We start from the raw sequence: 23,295 nt of genomic DNA, 5'->3' as shown, positions 1-23,295 counted from the left end.
CAGATGTTAAATCCTTACTTCCTCTGATGGGTCACTGCACCAGCATCAATATATATGATTCTCCGACTATCCCAACGATAATGCACCAGCATCATTGATGTTGATCACAATAGCTCTATCATTTTTCTATCGTATATACTTTTGGCATTTGTAGGTGGTGGTACAACATTTAAAGTCAGCTGTCGCGAATATGCAGTAGTTTTTGTGCCTTTGTAATATATTAGGTAATGTAGCAGCCATACAGTTGCCAAGTACCATAACTTTTTAGAAACACGGACCTTCTGATCCGAGGTCGGACGCCTTGTGAAAAGAGTGTAAATCATTCAGCAAGTTAACATGATATGGATGTCATGCACCTGTCGGATCTGCGTCCTAAACATCTTAACAACAGGAGAGTTTTGATAACAATGCGCAGGTTGGATAAGATCTGGAACTATCCCTGTAAATATATATATTATTCTTCGACAATCCCAACGATATTGTAAAAACATAGTCTTTTAATGTTCCAGGATTTCTGGGAAGACAGACTGACGAAATAAGGAAGACTCTTCATGGTAAGTACACATATTATCATAAAGGACACGTTTCATGTTTGCAGTGGGTAGTTATAAATGTTGGTCTCCATATAAGGCCTCCGTTTGGACGTCCATTCAAGGACTAATATACTCACGAATTGACATTTCTTTTCTTCCTTTTTCTCCAGACAAAAATATGCAATAGGCAACGATTGCACCACAGGCAAATAAAAAGCATATTTTAGCAGAAGTGCACAGGCGGTTGCTAAGTAGTTGTATAATCATGTCACAAAATCGCCATTAGAATTCCGGCTCTATATTTCCTGTACTTGTTTGCCATCAAAACAATATTCTGAGTGTTCCGTACTGGCTGTAAGTGCATCTTTGAAGTTATGCTTATGCATCTCATATCAGAAGAATTCGCTCGAGTTGACAGACTCTTCCAATGCAATATAAATATTAATATTAAATGCAATAAAAAAATCGTGGTTTATCAACACACATTTCTAAAGTATTAATGACGCAGTCCTGATATACTGAAATTTATTATTAACAATATTATTGCCATTTCATACACGAAACCGAATTCGTCTGGGTACTCCTTCCCGTCTTCCAGAACGTAAAGATAATTCACCATTTCGTAATATGGATATTGTGCTCCTTGTCCCTTTGGATTTTATAGTTAACAGATAAGGCCCAGTAATACTCATCAAGGGAAGAGCAACTTAGAACGTCTTAGAAGAGAGAATGCGAGTGACAATCGTTTATGCTTGAGTAAATTTCCTTTAGAAAAGCTGCTTTATTCCCCTCCCTTTGTTCCCAAAATCCAATCCATAATTAAACAGAATATTTTCAACTCTATAAACCATCCTCTTTCTGCCAATATGATATAAATTACATAACATGTTTGTATACCTATCCTCCGCGAGCTCCAAAAGCTGATACCAGTATTTAACAATAGTGACTCGTAATGATGAATCAATAAACATATAATTGCTGCCACTTTCAGCTAAAACGATAACATTTGTTCATTTATAACTTATACCCAATACATATTTACAAAACCTTACATGAAACCGGAAATATACTCTTCAAAAAAAGAAACTTGACACTGACTTTCAAAATGTAATATAATGCGATTGTTTCAAAATAGGACACAGAAAACAACATTTTTACACTGTTTGAAGATCAATGTACACAATGTACAAAACATTAATCGTGTCACCTAGACAGACACACGTACACGATACAGGTAATGTCACAGGGGTACAGAAAATGTCAGTATCGGTTGTGCCCACCACGTGCATCAATCACCGCTTGACATACCGACGACCTATAGATGCAATCAAGTTGTCAATAACACGCTGTTGGATGTGCTGCCATTCATGCTGAAGTGCATCAAGAAGCGCCGGAAGTGTTTGGGGTGGTGGATTACTTCTGCGAACGCGTCAATCCAACTCGTCCCACAGATGCTCAATCGAGGACAAATCTTGTGACCGGGCTGGCCAAGGTAATGTCTGGATGTTGTTGTGCTGTAAGATGTCCTGACAAACACGTGCAATATGCGGTCGAGCATTGTCCTGCTGGAACTGTCCGCCATGAACGTTGACGTAAGGAAGAACGTAAGGCTGTAGGATCAAGTCCCTGTAACGTACACCTGTCAATGCGTACCGTTGGTACCGTTTGATCTGATATTCTGCGTACCCCTGGGATCAATGTGGTTGTAGACGTGGCTGGGGTAGTGCGGTCTCGGAGGTGTCGCAGCCGGATGTATCGATCTTGTGCTTGGGTTGTCACCCTTGGTCTTCCTGACCTTGGTCTGTCGCCAACTCTGTTGGTGTTGTTGTATCGGGACCACAGTACGGAGATTGTCTGTCTGGATACTCCAAAGTGCCTGGCCACTTCTTGCTGAGTTGCTCAAGCTTGTAATCTCCCAATGGCGTTGTTCCTTTGAGCTGCATTCAGTCTTGGCATTCTGTCACCGCCTCTACCGCCGTTATAAGGACTGTATGAACAGCCGTTGATGTAGATCTTTATAGCCATTCAGCAGGGGGGCCTGCATGCCTAAATGCAGGAGCCTGTGCTGCACGTTTTTTTACAGGCGGTTGCGTTTGGGTGAAGCTGTAAAATTGATCCCCAAACGCTACGTTGATGTGCTTTGCATGTGTTTTCGCGAATTATAGACACATCATCTTTCTGTTTGACTTATTTGCTTCTCATTTAATGTAATTATTTTAGATATTTGGCAAAAAGTGGTTTTACATCTATGTCAACTTTCTTTGTTTGAAGAGTATATATTCAGAAGTCTGGTTGCAATTATTTTATCTGAAGACAAAACCGCAATTGCCCTTTTAACAATATTTGGAGCTGCTTTTGACCAAGAAAATATGTTTGAAAATGGTAATCTCAGAATATGTTTATATGATAAGATTATCAACCTTCTACCTCCAACATACCAGGCTTCATGCTTCCTTAAACTCATCACCATTTCTTAAAAACATCACTCCCGTTTCATCAAACTTGATGGTTATAGCCCATTTTTGGCAAAAACTTTAATCTTTCATACTGATGACAAAATTAGCAATAAGACAAAGATCATCTGCAATTAGTAAGTATCCAAAAGTATGAAATGTTCGGTAAGAATTGAGACAGTTTGTAATGTAAATATTTCACTTTATAATTCTTTCAGATCGGGAAAAAAACGAACACCTCTATAACAGTGAGTACGTATAGAATAAGGGTAGCAGTTTGCAAGGCGTATTCCACAATTGTATTGAAGGAGATGTCCCGTTATTCAATGTTTTCACCCTCATGTGGATTCTGGGATAGAACAGGCCCCAATAGAAACATGGTCTGGTTACGAAATGTTAGCATGCTAGCAATAGCATGCTAGCTCCCTGTACTTTCTATAGTTTGTTTATGTTAAATACAACTAATTTGTTTTGCCGAGACTCGCTGAGTAACAAGCTGCGGTGATAAAGTTAATATAAACATAATTACGAAAGTGTAATCCTACATAATTACAGTCAAATTTATATATTACGTGTCATGTCGTATTTTCAATACTGCATACCTTCATAGCTGCTTCTTAATGCTCTGGGTCCCGTGAAGATTCCGGGTCTTCAGCAACCCTTGCTAGTCGCATGACGCGATGAATGGGATCAGGCACTGACTTGGTTGGTAAATGACATCGTATCCCAATCGTATCGAATCTCATGATATTAATCAGTGGATTTACTCGACATTACAGACTTTCGTCATATTGCTCAGTGCGGTGTTAAAAAACCCCCCAAAAAACCTAACTTAATGCTCCGGGCAAGTGATTCTTCATTCAACACGTTTCTACGCTTATTACTTTGACATTGAGAACAGGAAAATACATAAGTGAAGTTAACTTTTTTGTTCTTATTGTTTCAGATCTTGTTGTATTACCAGTGGATCAAAAACTGAGGAGTGAGTATAAAACCAGATATAGAATTTGTTTGAGATGAACTTATAATATATATTCAATGGTCATTCAGTTATATCTCAAGCTAACTCTTTCAACCTGTCACGAAATACTCATACCAATATATTCACCTCCATACCCGTTCAGCCTTTACACCAGATTACAATTTCATGTTACGCATGGCACTTCCAAATACATAAACTTGGGTGACCACAATCCTGCAATGCAAGTAATGACAGTGAATAATAATAGGTAATGAACTGATGTTTTTCTTTCAGGGTGTAAAGACCTTAGTTTTGAAAAGCTCAGAGATGGTATGTACTATGAGACAATACATAAATAAAAAATGACAATACTCAACTAGTTAATATAGACATGTTCATATCTCATTGACGATTGTAGCAAATGTAGTGAAGGTTTCATTACATTTCTTTCATAATACATGTATTTTCTTATTGTTGCAACCATACGGAGTGTGTAATTGTTCCTTTTCGTATTTCAGTTCTTAAAGCTTCAAGTTATCCAATCGTAGATGACTATGACAGTAAGTACGAACTGGCGGAAACGACTTGCAAATAGTTCTTCTTTTGTTTTGTAATCAAAGGTCTTCAAAACACAGCCATAAAATGCCACAAAGTAATCATGTAAACTTAGGGGTTAGAATGGTGCAAGAGGCGACTTAATTGGTCGGACCCATGGATTGTTTCACATACTATCAAAAAATACATTGTTTGGTCTAGATTCAGTTATTTACGTTCTACCTTCATAGAGCTTGAATGTTGCTGTATGCAGCGTTAAACAACAAGCAGAATAACACAGAATGAAGATGCATTGATACAGTTCGACACAATACGATACGTGTCGTCATAACAATTCTTAAAACACGGCACGAGTACAATTTTGATTTTCTATGCAGGCAGGATTTTGTCTTGCAATAAGCATTTTTTAATGATCACCAACGTGTTTTCCTGTGTTCATGTAAACATCATAATTCAATGCTTTGAATTAGATTTTTATGGTATTCTGATTTCAAGTTATATTTTGATGAAGGGTATTGGTACCTCCTGGGAACATGTAACACTATTTCCTTTTTTCTTCTTTTCAGTTGCGGGAATAATCTCAGCACTGAAAGCAGGTATGAATAAATGTAGAATTAAATTTTAATTGTCACAAAGCTGTAACGGTACCCCAAACAAGAAGTTGTTGACTGGTCCATGTTGCTGCTCCACGTCATGGGGTGGGGTCAAAGTTCGAACAAACTTTGTGCCTTGGTGCATTAACCTACTGCCTTGAAATAAAACCCGTTTCCGGATTTTACGTCCAATCCAAGATAATTGTAGTAGATTTTATAGCGATGATATCAGGGGATCGAGATATTAAATAGAGTTTAAAGTTTCGTTCAAGATTTATTTCACTTACACAGGGACATGCATGCGCGTGTGTGTTACTGCTTGTACAAGTCCAGACTTGTGCCGGTCTTATAATGTTAGCCAACTAAGGTGACACGCCTCAGTTTAATATGCTCCCATCAGACACAATGATACTGACTAGGAGACGGCTAGTTCTTGTTTTGTCCCGATAATGCCGTGCTCAGGGTAACAACACGTACACATATACCATCTTTTCACGCATTTTGTTTTACTGCTGCCAGGGTATCGAACCACCTATTCTGCTTTCAGGGCAGACACTATATCAACTACGCCATTGATACGGTCTTTGACAAACGAAACTAAGTGATTAAGCAATGTCATAGTGTTTAGTTGGGCGTCACATCGTGGATTCGCAGCACCATAATTGAGGGGTCGTCTTGAACTTCCTTCTGCACTACGATCGTGTTCGTGAAGGAAAGTGACAATATATGCCAGAACAATTACACGATATCCGAATTACATTGCCAACTTTGCCTGGTAGACGTTTTAACCTACATTTATTATATTAGGAATACAAATTCTATTATAATACACATTCTTTTATTTCTGTAACATATGATATTTACAATATAGAAACACACGAGAGTAACGATCTCGTCATCATTTCATGTCATTCTAAAGTCAACGTTTTGCAAAACAGGGTAGTTTTAGAAACCGCTTTTGAATGCAATGAGTAAACCGCCACATTATCATATTGTCGAAAATGATTTGCAGCCATGTGTGTCTCGAGAAACACACAGCAGTACGTGAACCCCTATCCAAACGTACATATGTAGGCTATTGCGCAATCGGGCACTGCGAAAATGCAACGCAGTTGAATGTAGTCCCTTCTTGTTGTCCTCATTGCATATTTATCAGATGTTGGAACCAAATTTATCTGATTGCTTTCTCTTATCGACAAAACTACCTATCGAGATCTGTGTCAACTTGTGTATTTTACAATATCGATAAAACATTATGATTTTTCAGCTTTGAAGGTTTTATTGAATGTTTGAAATATTCTGCTTAGGCCGTCATTGCTAAATTAGTTTTCAGGGAATCGAAGATGAAATCCCATAACGTTAATCTCCAAAGTGAAACATGCCTTTTATATATTATCATGTAGTATGCAACCAAGTTTCACAACAATATTACAGTTACAGTTAACTGCCTTTACAAATTATTGGTCGGCTCTAATATTGTCATAGTCTAGTAACAATTTTATGATAGAAGACATAATTATTGTATCGTGATCAGGATATTCATCTAAGAAAATTTAAAAAAAATTGTTAACTTTCTCAAAGTGCGTTAAAAAATAATGTTTAATCATACGTTACATTCAGAGTGCAAAAAATACTGTCCACAAGACTGTATGACAAGAGGGATGACTTCAAATTTCAATAGTCAACTTCCTTCATTTTGAGCAATATTCCAGCAGCTCCAGCTTTGGTGTTTACATTTCAGAACTTTTGAGGTACAATCGAACAGGCTTTTTCGACCACGATTTCAATTGACTTGCTGTTGCATGTCTTTGTGACAGGTGCAACCAGTGGGGGGCAGTATACGCGCATCTTTTCGCCAACACCTTTTTTCATTACTCGTCAATGTCACTACAGTCTCCTCTATGCACGGGTATTCAGATCGAGAACATATTTCTATTTTCTAATACTATAACTATCGACGGATCATAACGAATTACGATTTTAATAAGACACACCTTTTTAATTATCGTTACTCTCTTTCAGCGATGTGCGCCGACAATACTGACAGTAAGTACATCTACAACCAATTTATGAAAACAGCTTTGAAGCAACCGACATATTTAGTCTGACGAATGGCATTGTTTTCAGTTCCAAATATGCATTTTGCAATTATAATATATATATATATATATATATATATATATATATATATATATATATATATATATATATATATATATTCTTCATGATCTGGCACATTAAAATAGCTTTATCAAGAATAAAAGCATGTTTCCTGTTATAGATTAGATATTCAATAACTAATTTCACATCCAATGTGAAAAAATCAAGCACAAGTCCGTCAACAAGCATTTGTTTGAGCGGTGTTATTTCTCGCAGTTCAACAAGCGCAACATTGTTTCTTTGTAATGTATACTTATTGAATCCCCAAAAACTCTAACAACTAATATATGTTTAAAAAAAGTCATTTCTGATGTTAAAATGAAAAAATTAACTCCCGTTGATTAGTAATGAGTAGTTTTTATGGAACCGAAAAATACTTTGCTTTGCGTCAGTGTAAAGAATATACAGGCAACCGGGTCACTTCATTCCAATATAACTGGTACATCTAGCGTCACAGTAAAATTGTATCCCTTAAACTTCAAAATACGGATTTATTAGAAATTACTTTCATATTGTGTCGCAAACCAAGACAATATGAAATTAATTTTTCGTAATTAATTTTCAGCCGAGACACTATTTAATTATCATGACTGTCTTTCAGATATCGAGAAAACATATTTTGAAGATTTGGAGGAAACACAGGAAGACAACAGTATGTATATGTTAAATACTGAAATATCCTTAAAAGGCGAATTCAATTTTGCAAATGCTAAGATGAAACCTTTACGAAATGGGATAAAAACTTAAAAGAATATTAAACTTTTTGTTATAAAAGTTAATCGAGAATGGGTCAATGTAAATTTCATAAGAGGAAAGAAACATGACTACATGCATGGTAAAATAAGGACAATAAAAAAACGAATTTTCAAAAGTGACTATGTATATTTTCCTTACCTTACCTGGAGTACGCTCGTACATATGGCCAGTGCTATCGTGGTGGTGCTTGTTACATGCCAATCAAACTGCACTTTTTGTGACGTCTAAGGGATTCATTCAGAGGATGAAATGAAAGCAGCTGAGTGTTTAGATATGACAACAGTTAAGACTACTCGCCGATGTAGACATGACCTGTCAATCTTCAAAGGTCAAGACCATTTACTGTCAGTATCGACTGTGCCTGCCAGCTCCTGCCCATTGAAGCCATAAGGATACGAATCGGGCCTTGAAGTCTGCGGTTGTGGTGGATACTGTCACACCCGTCTATCCAAAACACCCCATGAATGTTCGACGGAGTTTCTCTTTTTAGAAAATACCTTACATATTTTATACATATGAATATATATGTTTAATGATCAGCTAAGTTTCCATAAGCATTTGTGTCAAACAAAAGCTTTAAACCCTATTTAGTCCAATGTTTGATTTGTAAGACTTTATATGCACACTGTGTACACTTTAGGAGAATTATGCACACTGTGCACACTTTACGAGAATTATCTGCTAGTTAAATAATATGGCCACATAATTTATATCTAAATTACCGTTAATAACCAAAGTCATATGCCGAACGGCATGTCATTGAATGTGTACAATGTAGACATAAATAGGACTTTCCAATACTGAACATATAGCAATACATGAGCAACTGAATAAAACAAGTGTTGTGTGCGCTCACGGGTTTTGCGTGTGCAGTATAGTTGCCTCGCTTAATAAGTACATTGTTTAGACATTAATTACATCACTTTGAATCATTTGAATGGAACACACACAGTTATCATTTAGAGATACATTCATTTCCCTACACTTCAATTGCAAACATTCAATAAACTATACAATTGACATGCACATGAATTACTTTGCTTCCACGAGCCCGATTATGTGTAATTTTCATTTGCTGAACAAATGTCTAAACGTTATTATTTTATATTTCATACCAATGTGAAGAGAGAAAAAGTTATCCTAACACTATAGCTATTGTATGTACTGTAGAGCATAAACTGGTGAGAGAGTAGCAGTTAAGCTGCTGTTTAGGAATAGGGGATATCATAAAGAAAGAAAAAGGTGGTAAGGGCCTGAAGTAAGTCTAGGAAGTTTTGGGGTAGGGGTAGGGATTACGGTGTGACGGTTACTGTGTGCTTTGCTTGTCGCTGTGATTGACGGCCTTGGCCTTAGTGGTTGGATGGTTAAACGGTGTATAGTTTAATAAGTGTGGATAAAAGAGTTTAAGCGCGCGGACGTCGTAGAAGACAGTCGACACGGGAAATTTGGATCCCGATCCGAAAAGGTAAAGGTTTGTTTACATTTGTGTTGTATAGGATAAATAGGTTTGTTTGGGAGGATCTAAACGGTTTTTATGTTTGTGACGTACTGTAGAACTGGTAGAGGCGTGGCAAAGGCGGATGTTGGGGGGCAAAGGGGCTATTTTTAAGTATCATTAGGGAGGTGCCCTGATAGAATGTTGTGCGCAAGTTTGAAAACATGTCTAGTGATGGGATGTGGGTTGTCTTTAAAAAATGTGCTTGTTGTGTTTTGGACAAATTGATGTGACATTTGTATGCCTTGTTCTTGGGTTTTCCATAAGGAGTGAATTTAGATCTTGCAGGTTAAAAAAATTGTGTTCAAAACGCTCCCTCCCCAGGTACTGGACCATGGTGAAGGTTGTGCGATGATGTGTGCTTCGGTACAGATTAATTCCAGGGGCTTGAATAACAAAGGGTGTAGGCAGAAGATGTTTTGTGTTTAGAATTTTTTAAGTGGAAGAGGTTAGGCAAGAATTATACTGCTCGTCAGTGTAGCTAGTGATGTCTGTGTGGGGGTCAGCTTGGGTGGGGGTGCTAGCAGTGGCCAGGTCCCTACCGGGGGAGGTCTGGGTCTCAGACGTGGAGCTTGGGATAGGTTTTATGTCCTGTATATCAATAGGGCCTATGGATAAATTGGGAGTTTTTGCAGGTGAGGTCTGGCAAGTTTTAGCGCAGGCGGGTGGTAGGGTGTGTGTGTGTGTGTGTGTGTGTGTGTGTGTGTGTGTGTGTGTGGGTTTCTCGAGGTACCCCGAATAAAGACATGACATGATCAATACTCATTACCTACACAATGTTGCTAATCTAACGTACTGATTTTCTGAGTTTTAGAGATTACCTCGCACCTTTGAAGGGCATGAGTATGCAGGAGTGACTAAAATTACATAAGTTTTCTCGGAGAGCGCGTTATCATAGAGTAATGTTTACTTCTCTCGCCGGACATGTAGTCTTAACGATTAGCACATAACGCGTATAGCCTAATCTTTGGATTGAATGCAGGCGTATATCAACACCGACTGATAATAGACTTCGGACGATACGCGCATGTAGTCTTAACGCTTAATACATAATGCTTATCAACTACACGCATGTAGTCTTAACGCTTAATACATAATGCTTATCAACCAAAACTTGTGAATGAAGGCTGGCGTATATCATCGCCGACTGAGATGGACTTTTGATACACAAATTATTGAGTAATATACACATAATATGTTGTTTAGTCTTATTTTATAAAGCCAAAATTATTTATGAAAAAAAGAAGAAAATGATGACATATTTTCGAATTATGACAACAAGTATAACTTGTCCCTTCTTCCCACACTTCTAAAACATGATGTCAGATTTCAGGAATGTTAACATCACCTTTTGACGTTTGCATGATTGTTCACCGGAACTACGTTCATGGGGAATCCTCGAGTAGATAAATTCTCTCTTGTCTCTCCTGCTTACCACGTTCGTGAGGATCAGCAATATTGGACAATAATTTAACATTTAGGACCCACATTTCGGCATGATGTTGGCGTCAGTGTGAAGAATATACATGCAACTGGGTCACTTCATTCCAATGTAACTGACAAATCTAACGTAAATTGTGACAGTAAAGTTTGTATCCCTTTAACTTCAAAATACGGATTTATAAGAAATGACTTTCATATTGTGTCGCAAACAAAGACAATGTGAAATTCCTTTTTCGTAATTAATTTTCAGCTGAGACACTATCTAATTATCATAACTCTCTTTCAGATACTGAGGGAACAGAGGATGCAGAATTGAAGGAAAAAGAGGAAGACAATTGTGAGTATATGTTAAATACTTAAACATTCTTAAAAGGCGAAAACCTTTACGAAATGGGATTAAAACTTTAAAGAATATTCAACTTTTTGTTATGACATTTAATTGATAATTTGTCAATGTAAATTTCATAAGAGAAATGAAACATGACTATATGTATGCTAAAACAAGGACCACAAAAAAACTAATTTTCGAAAGAGACTATTTACCTTACCGGGAGTGCATATGGCCATTGGTATTGCGGTGATGCTTGGTACATGTCAATCACATACTCCCCTTAAAAGAAACGCAAATGCACTTTTGTAACATCTAAGGGATTCATTCAGAGGATGAAATGAAAGCAGCTGAGTGTTCACTATGACAACAGTTAAGAGTGGTCGCTGATGTAGACAGAGTAGCACACACGAGTGTCTTTTGATATCAAATATATCAAGAAGGGTTGATTTATTTGAAATCAAAAGACACAAGGGTGAAATTGTATGCTTCATCCAACATTATTCTGCCAACTGTTTCAGTTTGTAGACAGTAGTAAGCCGTGCCCTAAGTTTAAAAACGTACTGCTTACAGCTTCAGTAGTAGAGCCATAAGTGATCTCATTTGATTGTGACGTCATGGAAACGAATGACGTCACTATGGTCTTAAACAGTGTGATGCAGTTTCATTGCAGTGATATCTACAGTAGATAACATAAAATCCATAAAAATATAATGTTTTCTCGGCAAGCTTTTAATACCTTAATTGAGGTAGTAAGGTGATATACTAGTATTTAGTTTGATTTTCTATACATATTGTGATGCACAAGTTGATATAAAACTTCCTTTGTTCGAAATGTCAACGCATGGAATTGTAGGATAAAACACGTCAGAGGGAGTTTATGAGTTTTACAACCTGAATCTAATGGATAAAACCGAGGGGCGTCAGTTCCGTGATTTTATCCCTAGGATGAAAGTTTAAATCTCATAAAAGCTCGAGGATAAGTGTTTTAGTTTACTTATAAACCGATCAAAGAAACTTAAAACAACATTTATAAAGATTTAATGTTTCACAGAAACTTTCTATGAGTTTTCAGAAAACTGGCGTAAAATTTCATTTTGATTTATCGCTTCTGATCTAGGCCACAGATACGAAGGTTGCGTTTTCGATTCTCGGGAATATAAAGAAAATATTTGTCATTTGATATTATATATACTGTGTTCAAATGCAAAATAATTTTCTATCGATAACAATCATATTTTACAATAAAAACGGAAGTTGTATGAACAAAATCCCCGTTCCATTATAACATGCCTATTATGAGATTTAACTCGACTGGAGAACAAGAGGATGACGTCACTGGAGGTTTGTAAGATTATATATGCACACTGTGTCTTTACGAGAATTGCAGGCCAGTGACACTTTTAAACATGTGAATTAATTGTTTATCAGTTTCGACCATGCCAGTAGGTAATGTTTCTGGAGATTGTATTTTTGTGTTGCTTTTTTTCAAATGCCAAACCCAAGTATTAATCAGACATCTGTACATATCCATATCTTTTGAATGGAAAAATGATGTATCATGTGATCACAGGTATAATTTGTCATTTTTAACAATACTTCTCAACATTTTATATCATGAAGTAAGATTTCATGAATATTACACTATAATGCACACGTTAATAAAACTGTGCCTCACTCTATATGTAACTCAGTTTTGTAATATACATACTGTAGGTTTAGTAGAATTTAACCAGAAAATTTCAACACTTCCTCATTATTTTCCTTCAGCACCTTGGGACGAAGAAGGAAATGGGTATGAAGAACCTTTCTTCAAGCAGATAATAGAGATCCAACGTATGTAATGATGGAAAAACATGTGTGATTTAAATCTCTCCAGCTTTCATTGAAACCCCAGTAACTGAAGCCTACTGAAAATATATATAATTATCTGGTAGTGCAACTTTGCATCCAACGTGCATGTTTGGATTTTGATTGCAAAACCTAAGTCATTCTTTTCAAACTGATTTTGTCTTACGACGTGACTGTAGTTGATCGATGCATCTGAGAGTGATTATCTGTCTCTGCATAATTACTATACTATAATAAACTACAATTTCACCTGAATTCTAAGATGCTTCGCTAAAAGATCAAAGGATCTGACTGTACTTTATCCTGCAATAAGAGCATTTGTTTCAGTTACGTCTATTGGTCTGATATCATGCTGTTCAATTACCCCCTCCTTGGTGGCATCGTTTTCTCATTACTGTCAAGCAAGATGGCGCATGCCCATCAATTGTTGATCGGTGAAATTGTCTCTTTAAACCTGTCGAAAAAATGAATGTTATCACCGGTGAAGGAATATGGCCAGATGATGTCAGCCATCTCTGATACCCCGACATACCCAAAACCACTGTGTCCGTGCCACAGCAGCCACACCTTTGTCCGAGGCGTTCGTGCCCCCGGACTTATGTCTGTCTCTGGACACTGGCATGATCACTCATTGAGTTTCATAACCGCATGTGCACGGAAGGACGAGTTTGCCCTGAGTTTAATAACAGCATGTGCACAGAAGGACGAGTTTGCCTTGAGTTTAATAACTGCATGTGCACAGAAGGACGAGTTTGCTTTGAGTTTAATAACCGCAGTGGCACAGAAGGACAAGTTTGCCTTGAGTTTAATAACCGCATGTGTTCGGAAGGACGAGTTTGCCTTGAGTTTCATAACCGCATGTGCACAGAAGGACGAGTTTGCCTTGAGTTTAATAACTGCATGTGCACAGAAGGACGAGTTTGCTTTGAGTTTAATAACCGCATGTGCACAGAAGGACAAGTTTGCCTTGAGTTTCATAACCGCATGTGCACAGAAGGACGAGTTTGCCTTGAGTTTAATAACTGCATGTGCACAGAAGGACGAGTTTGCCTTGAGTTTAATAACCGCATGTGTACAGAAGGACGAGTTTGCCTTGAGTTTCATAACCGCATGTGCACAGAAGGACAAGTTTGCCTTGAGTTTAATAACCGCATGTGCACAGAAGGACAAGTTTGCCTTGAGTTTAATAACCGCATGTGCACAGAAGGACGAGTTTGCTTTGAGTTTAATAACCGCATGTGCACAGAAGGACGAGTTTGCCTTGAGTTTAATAACCGCATGTGCACAGAAGGACGAGTTTGCCTTGAGTTTAATAACCGAATGTGCACAGAAGGACGAGTTTGCCTTGAATCTTTTAGGTAATATAAAAATATGTGTGCCTTTCTCCAACCTGTTATTAGAACAGCTTATTTTCTTTTTCAGTTGGACAGTCCAAGGGAATAAACGTGGAACAGACACCAGAAATACAAAGTATACCAACCAAACAAACACATGTTTCCGTTCCATACTAATATTTCGTCTCTCCAATTTGAACCAGAGTACTCTAAAAGTATTATATCTAAAATAGAACTTTGATTCCATGCATTGACGCACACTGCTCTATATCTATGTTGCTATCAAATATCTGTTGATGGTTGTCTCACTATTTGCGTTTGGCGTTTTGACATATCTTTCACTAAAGTCTGTTGTTATATCTGAAAGGACAATTTGTCTTAAACATCATGGTTCGTAAAAATGACATTTGTTTTTGTCTTTTTCAGAATAAATGATCAGCTGGACACGATGGTCTCCTGATGTGATGTCCTTGGACGTGTCCTTGTAAACTGACGTAATAAACATCTTGATGACACAAAAACTGAAAAAGCTTTCTGTCGTTGTTATATAGACACTGCAATGCTCCCAGAATATAATAATATGACAGACGCTAATATCGGATATAATGTTTGATAAATATTTCATGTGTTGTATGTTTAATGTATACCATGCCAAAAAGGTAGAAGATAGTTGGAATCATCAAAACCTATCTTCTGCTCGATCCATATGGTAATGGCAAATGGAAATAATATAATAATATCCGACTGGGAGTAGGTGATAAGATGTAATGGGTGCTAATGGATAGGGTGATCAGATGGTGACGCACTAATTTGCATTTTGTAGCAAACGTCATGATCATTAATATCGGTTAAACCACCTTTGTTGGCCGGACATGCTTCTGTGAAGTCGACCAATGTCAACTTGGCTCATGTTGTACCACCCATCAGTGAGAGGTGCGCAGAGTTCATTGAGAGTGGTGGATGAATTTAGACGTCGGACCGTTTCAGTAGGGCAGTGGCGTAACATGGATGCTTTGCAATGTGCAATGTGAGCATGTGCATTATCATCTAGAAAAATGAAACGTTGCTCGACATGCAAATGGCACTTGTCTTCTGCAATTATATTGTCCTGATAGTATTGGCCTGTGACTCTGCCCTTGACAACATGGAGTGCAGTTCGGCCAGTCACTGTGATACCACCCCATACCATTATGGACCCACCCCTGGACCGATCATGCTGTATGACGTTAACGTCCTTAAAAAGCCCATTAGGAGGTCTCCAAGCTCAATTCCTTTGGTTATGGAAGTCGAGAGTAAACCTCGATTCGTCAGAAAAATGACATTAGCTCAAAACCGATTATTACAGTGATGACGCGTCTGATTTAAATGGTGAGCAGTAAGTTGTAAGATGACACGTGGACGTCGTGCAAAAAAACCAATTGCTTAATTAATGATAAAATGTGCTTATTAAAGTGTCTTCGAGCGTTAGGTTTCAAGAAAACAATATGCGTCTGCTCACAACCGAGTCTGAGTGACAATGGTAACTCGGGCATACAACCCCTTGCCCCTTGCTTGAAGAGCTTGATTTCTTCTGACATTGTCCTGCTGCCACATGAATCATTTACTTTCATTGCCTGACATTTGTGTATTTTCCTGTCGTTCCACCTCAAAACGGAATATGCCCTACATTCCTTTCATTGTAAACATATGCAGCACCTTTTCGTTTGCGAACACAAAACTTGTATTTCTGTCATGTTAAGAGCACATACCACAATAAGGGTATAAAAGTCTATTTCATCCCGAATAGGTAATCTAATTCGTTCATTGTCTTATAAAGTGTCTGTACAATGATGTCATGCACAAGGCCTTGATTATGAATTTATGGCTCTGTAAAAGGCGTAAAAACTAAGCTGTTCATGCCAAGTTGACTTAGCATTATCCTGAAGTCTTGAAGTATTTCAATATCTTGGCAAACTAATAAAGTCACACAGCTGTGCTCCTTAGATCATGGGTGTCAAAAATGAGAACGGAGTAATAATGAAACCGACGTAAAAGGTGCACAGGTTTGTTATTAACGGCTTGTTGTACTAATAGTTGCCAATGAAGGATCAGATAACACCACCAGCACTAACAAGGATCACTTATTGCATTTCTTATCGTAAATAATCAATATGCAATTTGCCTTTGTTGTCCTCAATATGTCCTATCCATGAATTCTTGTTTGCTCTTCGTCATCATAGTGATGGGTCAAGGTATCAAGACACACATGCAGTACATCAGTAACACACCTTTTTGTAAATCGACACACAAATACTACATCGATAACACCCTTTGTTGTAACTTGACACACATAAAGTACATCAGTAACATGCTTTTTAGTAAATCGACAGACAAATACTACATAGATAACACCCTTTGTTGTAACACTTGACACACATAAAGTACATTGGTAACATGCTTTGTGGTAACTTGACACACATACAGTACATTAGTAACATATTTTGTTGTAACTTGAAACATAAAAACGACGTCGGTAACACCCTTTGTCGTTTCTTGACACACATACTGTACATCGGTAACATCCTTTGTTCTAACTTGACACACATGCAGTACATCGGTAACATGCTTTGTGGTAACTTGACACACATAGAGTACATTAGTAACATATTTTGTTGTAACTTGAAACATAAAAACAACGTCGGTAACACCCTTTGTCGTTTCTTGACAGACATACAGTACATCGGTAACATGCTTTGTTGTAACTTGACACACATACAGTACATCGGTAAAACCCTATTTTGTAACTTGAGACACATACAGTACATCGGTAAAACCCTTTTTTGTAACTTGACAGACATACAGTACATCGGTAACACCCTTTGTTGTAACTTGACACACATACAGTTCATCCGTAAAACCCTTTTTTGTAACTTGACACACATACAGTATATCGGTAACACACTTTGTCGTAACTTGACACACATACAGTACATTGGTAACACATTTTGTCGTAACTTGACACACATACACTACATCGGTAACATCCTTTGTTGTAACTTGACACACATACAGTACATCGGTAAAACCCTTTGTTGTAACTTGACACACATACACTAAATCGGTAACATCCTTTGTTGTAACTTGACACACATACAGAACATCCGTAAAACCGTTTGCTGTCACTTGACACACATACAGTACATCGGTAACACCCTTTGTCGTAACTTGACACACATACAGTACACCGGTAAAACCCTTTGTTGTAACTTGACAAACATACAGTACATTGGTAACATCTTTTGTTGTAACATGCCACACATACAGTACATTGGTAACATCCTTTGTTGAAACATGCCACACATACAGTACATCGGTAACACCCTTTGTTGTAACTTGACACACATACAGTACATCGGAAAAACCCTTTGATGTAACTTGACACACATACAGTACATCGGTAACATCCATTGTTGTAACTTGACACACATACAGAACATCGGTAACATCCTTTGTTGTAACATGCCACACATACAGTACATTGGTAACACCCTTTGTCGTAACTTGACGCACATAAACTACATCGGTAACATCCTTTGTTGTAACTTGACACACTTACAATACATCGGCAACACCCTTTGTTGTAATTTGAGACACATACAGTACATCGGTAACACACTTTGTTGTAACTTGCCACACATACAGTACATCGGTAACACCCTTTGTTGTAACATGCCACACATACAGTACATCGGTAACACCCTTTGTTGTAACTTGACACACATTAACTACATCGGTAAAACCCTTTTTTGTAACTTGACAAACATACAGTATATCGGTAACACACTTTGTCGTAACTTGACACACATACAGTACATTGGTAACACATTTTGTCGTAACTTGACACACATACACTACATCGGTAATACCCTTTGTCGTAACTTGACGCACATAAACTACATCGGTAAAACCCTTTGTTGTAACTTAACACACATACACTAAATCGGTAACATCCTTTGTTGTAACTTGACACACATACAGAACATCTGTAAAACCGTTTGCTGTCACTTGACACACATACAGTACATCGGTAACACCCTTTGTCGTAACTTGACACACATACAGTACATCGATAACACCCTTTGTCGTAACATGCCACACATACAGTACATCGGTAACACCCTTTGTTGTAACTTGACACACATAAACTACATCGGTAAAACCCTTTTTTGTAACTTGACACACATACAGTACATCGGTAACATCCATTGTTGTAACTTGACACACATACAGTACATCGGTAACATCCTTTGTCGTAACATGCCACACATACAGTACATTGGTAACACACTTTGTCGTAACTTGACGCACATAAACTACATCGGTAAAACCCTTTGTTGTAACTTGACACACATACAATACATCGGCAACACCCTTTGTTGTAATTTGAGACACATACAGTACATCGGTAACACACTTTGTTGTAACTTGCCACACATACAGTACATCGGTAACATCCTTTGTTGTAACTTGACACACATACAGAACATCCGTAAAACCGTTTGCTGTCACTTGACACACATACAGTACATCGGTAACACCCTTTGTCGTAACTTGACACACCTGCAGTACATCGGTAACACCCTTTGTTGTAACATGCCACACATACAGTACATCGGTAACACCCTTTGTTGTAACTTGACACACATAAACTACATCGGTAAAACACTTTTTTGTAACTTGACACACATACAGTATATCGGTAACACACTTTGTCGTAACTTGACACACATACAGTACATTGGTAACACATTTTGTCGTAACTTGACACACATACACTACATCGGTTACATCCTTTGTTGTAACTTGACACACATACAGTACATCGGTAAAACCCTTTGTTGTAACATGCCACACATACAGTACATCGGTAACACCCTTTGTTGTAACTTGACACACATAAACTTCATCAGTAAAACCCTTTTTTGTAACTTGATGCGCATACAGTACATCGGTAACACCCTTTGTTGTAACTTGACACACATACAGTACATCGGTAACACATTTTGTCGTAACTTGACACACATACACTACATCGGTAACACCCTTTGTCGTAACTTGACACACATAAACTACATCGGTAAAACCCTTTGTTGTAACTTGACACACATACACTAAATCGGTAACATCCTTTGTTGTAACTTGACACACATACAGAACATCCGTAAAACCGTTTGCTGTCACTTGACACACATACAGTACATCGGTAACACCCTTTGTCGTAACTTGACACACATACAGTACATCGGTAACACCCTTTGTTGTAACATGCCACACATACAGTACATCGGTAACACCCTTTGTTGTAACTTGACACACATAAACTACATCGGTAAAACCCTTTTTTGTAACTTGACACACATACAGTATATCGGTAACACACTTTGTCGTAACTTGACACACATACAGTACATTGGTAACACATTTTGTCGTAACTTGACACACATACACTACATCGGTAACATCCTTTGTTGTAACTTGACACACATATAGTACATCGGTAACACCCTTTGTTGTAACATGCCACACATACAGTACATCGGTAACACCCTTTGTTGTAACTTGACACACATAAACTTCATCAGTAAAACCCTTTTTTGTAACTTGATGCGCATACAGTACATCGGTAACACTCTTTGTTGTAACTTGACACACATACAGTAAATCAGTAACACACTTTGTTGTAACTTGACACACATACAGTACATCGGTAAAACCCTTTGTTGTAAATTGGCACACATACAGCAGATGGGTAACACCCTTTGTTGTAACTTGACACATATCAAGTACATGAGTAACACAGGGAATGCTTAGTACGTGCATAGTGATGGTAACTTGAAACATAATAACTACAACAGTAAAACCCTGTGTTGTAACTTGACACACATAAAGTACATCGGTAACACCCTTTGTGATCACTTGACACACATACAGTACATCGCTAACACCCTTTGGAACGCTAGTTTGGAACGCTAGTGTTTGTAAACCTTTACATTTATAGTCTTTCATATAATATTTTGCCCAGTAGCTTAGTTCGCCTTAGAAAATATTATTGCACGTGTGGTATTAGAATTCACATTGGTCTCAGATTTATATTCAGTTTCTTCTCTAAGAAACCACCACTGGTGGTACATGAGCCTTTACAGCTATATATATCAAAATACAAAAAGATGTCAACATGACGAGAGACAGAGTCAACGGTTGTTTCTATTTAAGTGTCTCAAACAATCAATAGGAGGTGACAAAGTGGATCGAGGGGCCAGTTTCGGTGGCTTGATTTGTACAGCGACGGCGTGGATCGGTGCTCACAATATCAATCACATGATCCTCTGGTCATATATTTATAATCCGTCCTAAAGATCATTGAGTGCGGTGTTCAACATGGAGGGTATGCATAGTGTATTCCCTATGACTGACATACATTCAGCAATTGTATGCATGAACTGAGGAACAGAGGAAACTATTCCTCTCAGTTGATTTGACCATATGTTTAAGTTTCTTAAATGTAGTGATATTATATATAAATATGTAATATTTGTACTGGGGCGTTATCAATTCTGGTCCAGACAATCCAGTGATTGACATCATGATTATCGATCCAAGCAATTGGGTAACGATGACATGCATCAACCTAGTCAGCGAGCCTGACCACTCGATCACGTTAGTCGACAAGTCGCATTTTACGTCAAGCATGGGTTGCGAAGACCCATGGCATTTGCGTGCATGACGTCCACGTGTCATCTTACAACTTCCTGCACATCATTTGAATAAGAGGCGTCATTGTTCTAGGGAACGTCATCGCTGCAATAATCGGTTTTTAGTTAATGTCATGTTTCTGACGAATCGAGGTTCACTCTAGACTTCCATAACCAAAGTAATTGAGTTTGGAGACCTCCTAATTAGTTTTTTTATGGACGGTGACGTCATACAGCATGATCGGTCTGCGGTAGGGTCGGTATCAAAGTGACTGGCCGAACTGCACTCCGTATTGTCCATGCAAGAGTCACAGGTCAATACTATCGGGACAATATCATTGCAGCACTCAGGTGCCATTTGCACGTCGGACAGCGTTTCGTTTTTCAAGATGGTAATGCACATGCTCACACTGCACATTGCACAACATCCATGGCATGCCACTGCAGCACTCAGTCCTAACCTTACCAGGTTACAAGGAAACGTCAAAGGACATCACATCAGGAGACTATCGTGTCCAGCTGATCACTTATCATGAAAAAGATAAGACAAATAACATTTTCAATTACCATGATGTGTAAGACAAATTGTCCTCTCAGATATAACGACAGAGTTTAGTGGAAGAAATGTTAAAACGCCTCGCAAATATAGTGTGACAACTATCAAAAGGCATTTCATATAAACATAGATATAGACCAGTGTGCGTCAAAGCATGGAATTAAAGATCTATTTAGATATAATACTATTAACGAAATATGAGTACAGAACGGAAATATGTGTTTGTTTGGTTGGTATACTTTGTATTTCTGGTGTCTGTTCCACGTTTATTCCCTTGGACTTTCCAACTGAAAGATAAAGTAAATTGTTCGAATAACAGGTTGGAGAAAGGCAGAACTATTTTTAGCATAACAAATGTCAGACCTCACAAATTCAGGGCAAACACATTCTTCTGAAACCTGACACCCATCTGTATCATGTTTGACCAAGAGAAATCTATTTATCATTATCCGACTCAACTTCAGTTTCAACCTAACTCACAAACTATCTCCCTTAATTACCTTATTCCCAACCCTAATGTTAGCAGACTGTGCTTGAAGACCTCTGCGGCTTGGAACCTTTTCCACAAATTAAAATAGTTGGATTTGGCCGAAATATGTTCGAATTGGTACCTTGTTTTGTCACTGTGTGTACATATGACTGCACTTCTTAACGTTATCACAGGACAGGAGGACTGTCAACAACGTCTGAACGTTGACCTGACGTCTCATAGATTAGGGTTAGAGTAGCGTCCCTTTGACAAAGGGCAGTTACTCTGGCGGACAGAACGATGGATTGCCGCGAAACGCAAGTAAAAACAATTGTTGTTTTGCGTATATGTTGTTTCGCCTTTGTATAAGAAACTGGTTTCTGTTGGAACAATATTGGCTACTGTTGCTGTCCGACTGACACATCACTTACCCTGTGACGTAATACATATTATTGCGCGCATTCCAGGAAAACCTGCAATGTTTCGGTAATGTTAATGAGAGATGGAAAGCGATTTTTAAGCACAGAATTGAAGAATGACATTATATGCTAATGAGGTTATCACTCTTGTGTATTTATGGATGGGAAATATCCTGAATTAGGAATAAACACTATGTATTTAGCTCGCCAAAGCTCACTAAATACAATGATATTTCCTAATACAGGATATTTACCATCCCCAAACACACTCGCGTGATAACCTCTATATATTTCCAGTGCACCTCAGTTACCATGGTTTTAGTGAAAGGTGGAGAGATACAAATCAGGAATGGTTCCTGTTTTTCCGTCACTACATACGTTGGATCTCAATGATCTGCTTGAAGAAAGGTTCTTCATATCCATTTCCTTTTACGTCCTCAGGTGCTGAAAGAAAATAATGAGGAAGTGTTTAAATGTTCTGGTAAAATTCTAGTAAACGTTAAGCATTATAGTGTAATCTTCCACCATGATATATAATGTTTTACAAGTATGGTTAGAAAGGAAAAGCTATATCTGTGATCACATGATACATCACTTTTCCTTTCAATAGATATGGATATGTACGGATGTCTGATTAATGCTTGGGTTGGGCATTTGA

At 37.9% G+C, this 23,295-nt stretch overlaps 1 protein-coding gene across 1 annotated transcript in view; it reads left to right on the top strand.

Annotated features, from left to right (window-relative positions):
- LOC124122923 overlaps window positions 1-14,988 on the top strand; it is a 29,547-nt gene extending 14,559 nt beyond the window's left edge. Inside the window, exons 14-25 of the mRNA XM_048401909.1 lie at window positions 510-554; window positions 3,205-3,234; window positions 3,933-3,968; window positions 4,242-4,277; window positions 4,466-4,507; window positions 5,069-5,098; window positions 7,118-7,141; window positions 7,857-7,907; window positions 11,236-11,286; window positions 13,048-13,113; window positions 14,551-14,598; window positions 14,889-14,988. Of these exons, the coding sequence (XP_048257866.1) occupies window positions 510-554; window positions 3,205-3,234; window positions 3,933-3,968; window positions 4,242-4,277; window positions 4,466-4,507; window positions 5,069-5,098; window positions 7,118-7,141; window positions 7,857-7,907; window positions 11,236-11,286; window positions 13,048-13,113; window positions 14,551-14,598; window positions 14,889-14,893 (464 nt within the window). The 3' untranslated portion in view covers window positions 14,894-14,988. The remainder of the gene's footprint in view (window positions 1-509; window positions 555-3,204; window positions 3,235-3,932; window positions 3,969-4,241; window positions 4,278-4,465; window positions 4,508-5,068; window positions 5,099-7,117; window positions 7,142-7,856; window positions 7,908-11,235; window positions 11,287-13,047; window positions 13,114-14,550; window positions 14,599-14,888) is intronic.
- Window positions 14,989-23,295: the final 8,307 nt, after the last annotated feature.

Source organism: Haliotis rufescens, unplaced genomic scaffold, assembly GCF_023055435.1.
Source record: "Haliotis rufescens isolate VD_foot unplaced genomic scaffold, xgHalRufe1.0.p SCAF_24, whole genome shotgun sequence".
NCBI classification, from domain to species: Eukaryota; Metazoa; Mollusca; class Gastropoda; order Lepetellida; family Haliotidae; genus Haliotis; species Haliotis rufescens.
Note: the sequence above shows the minus strand (reverse complement) of the source record. Positions and strands in the feature narration are given on the sequence as shown.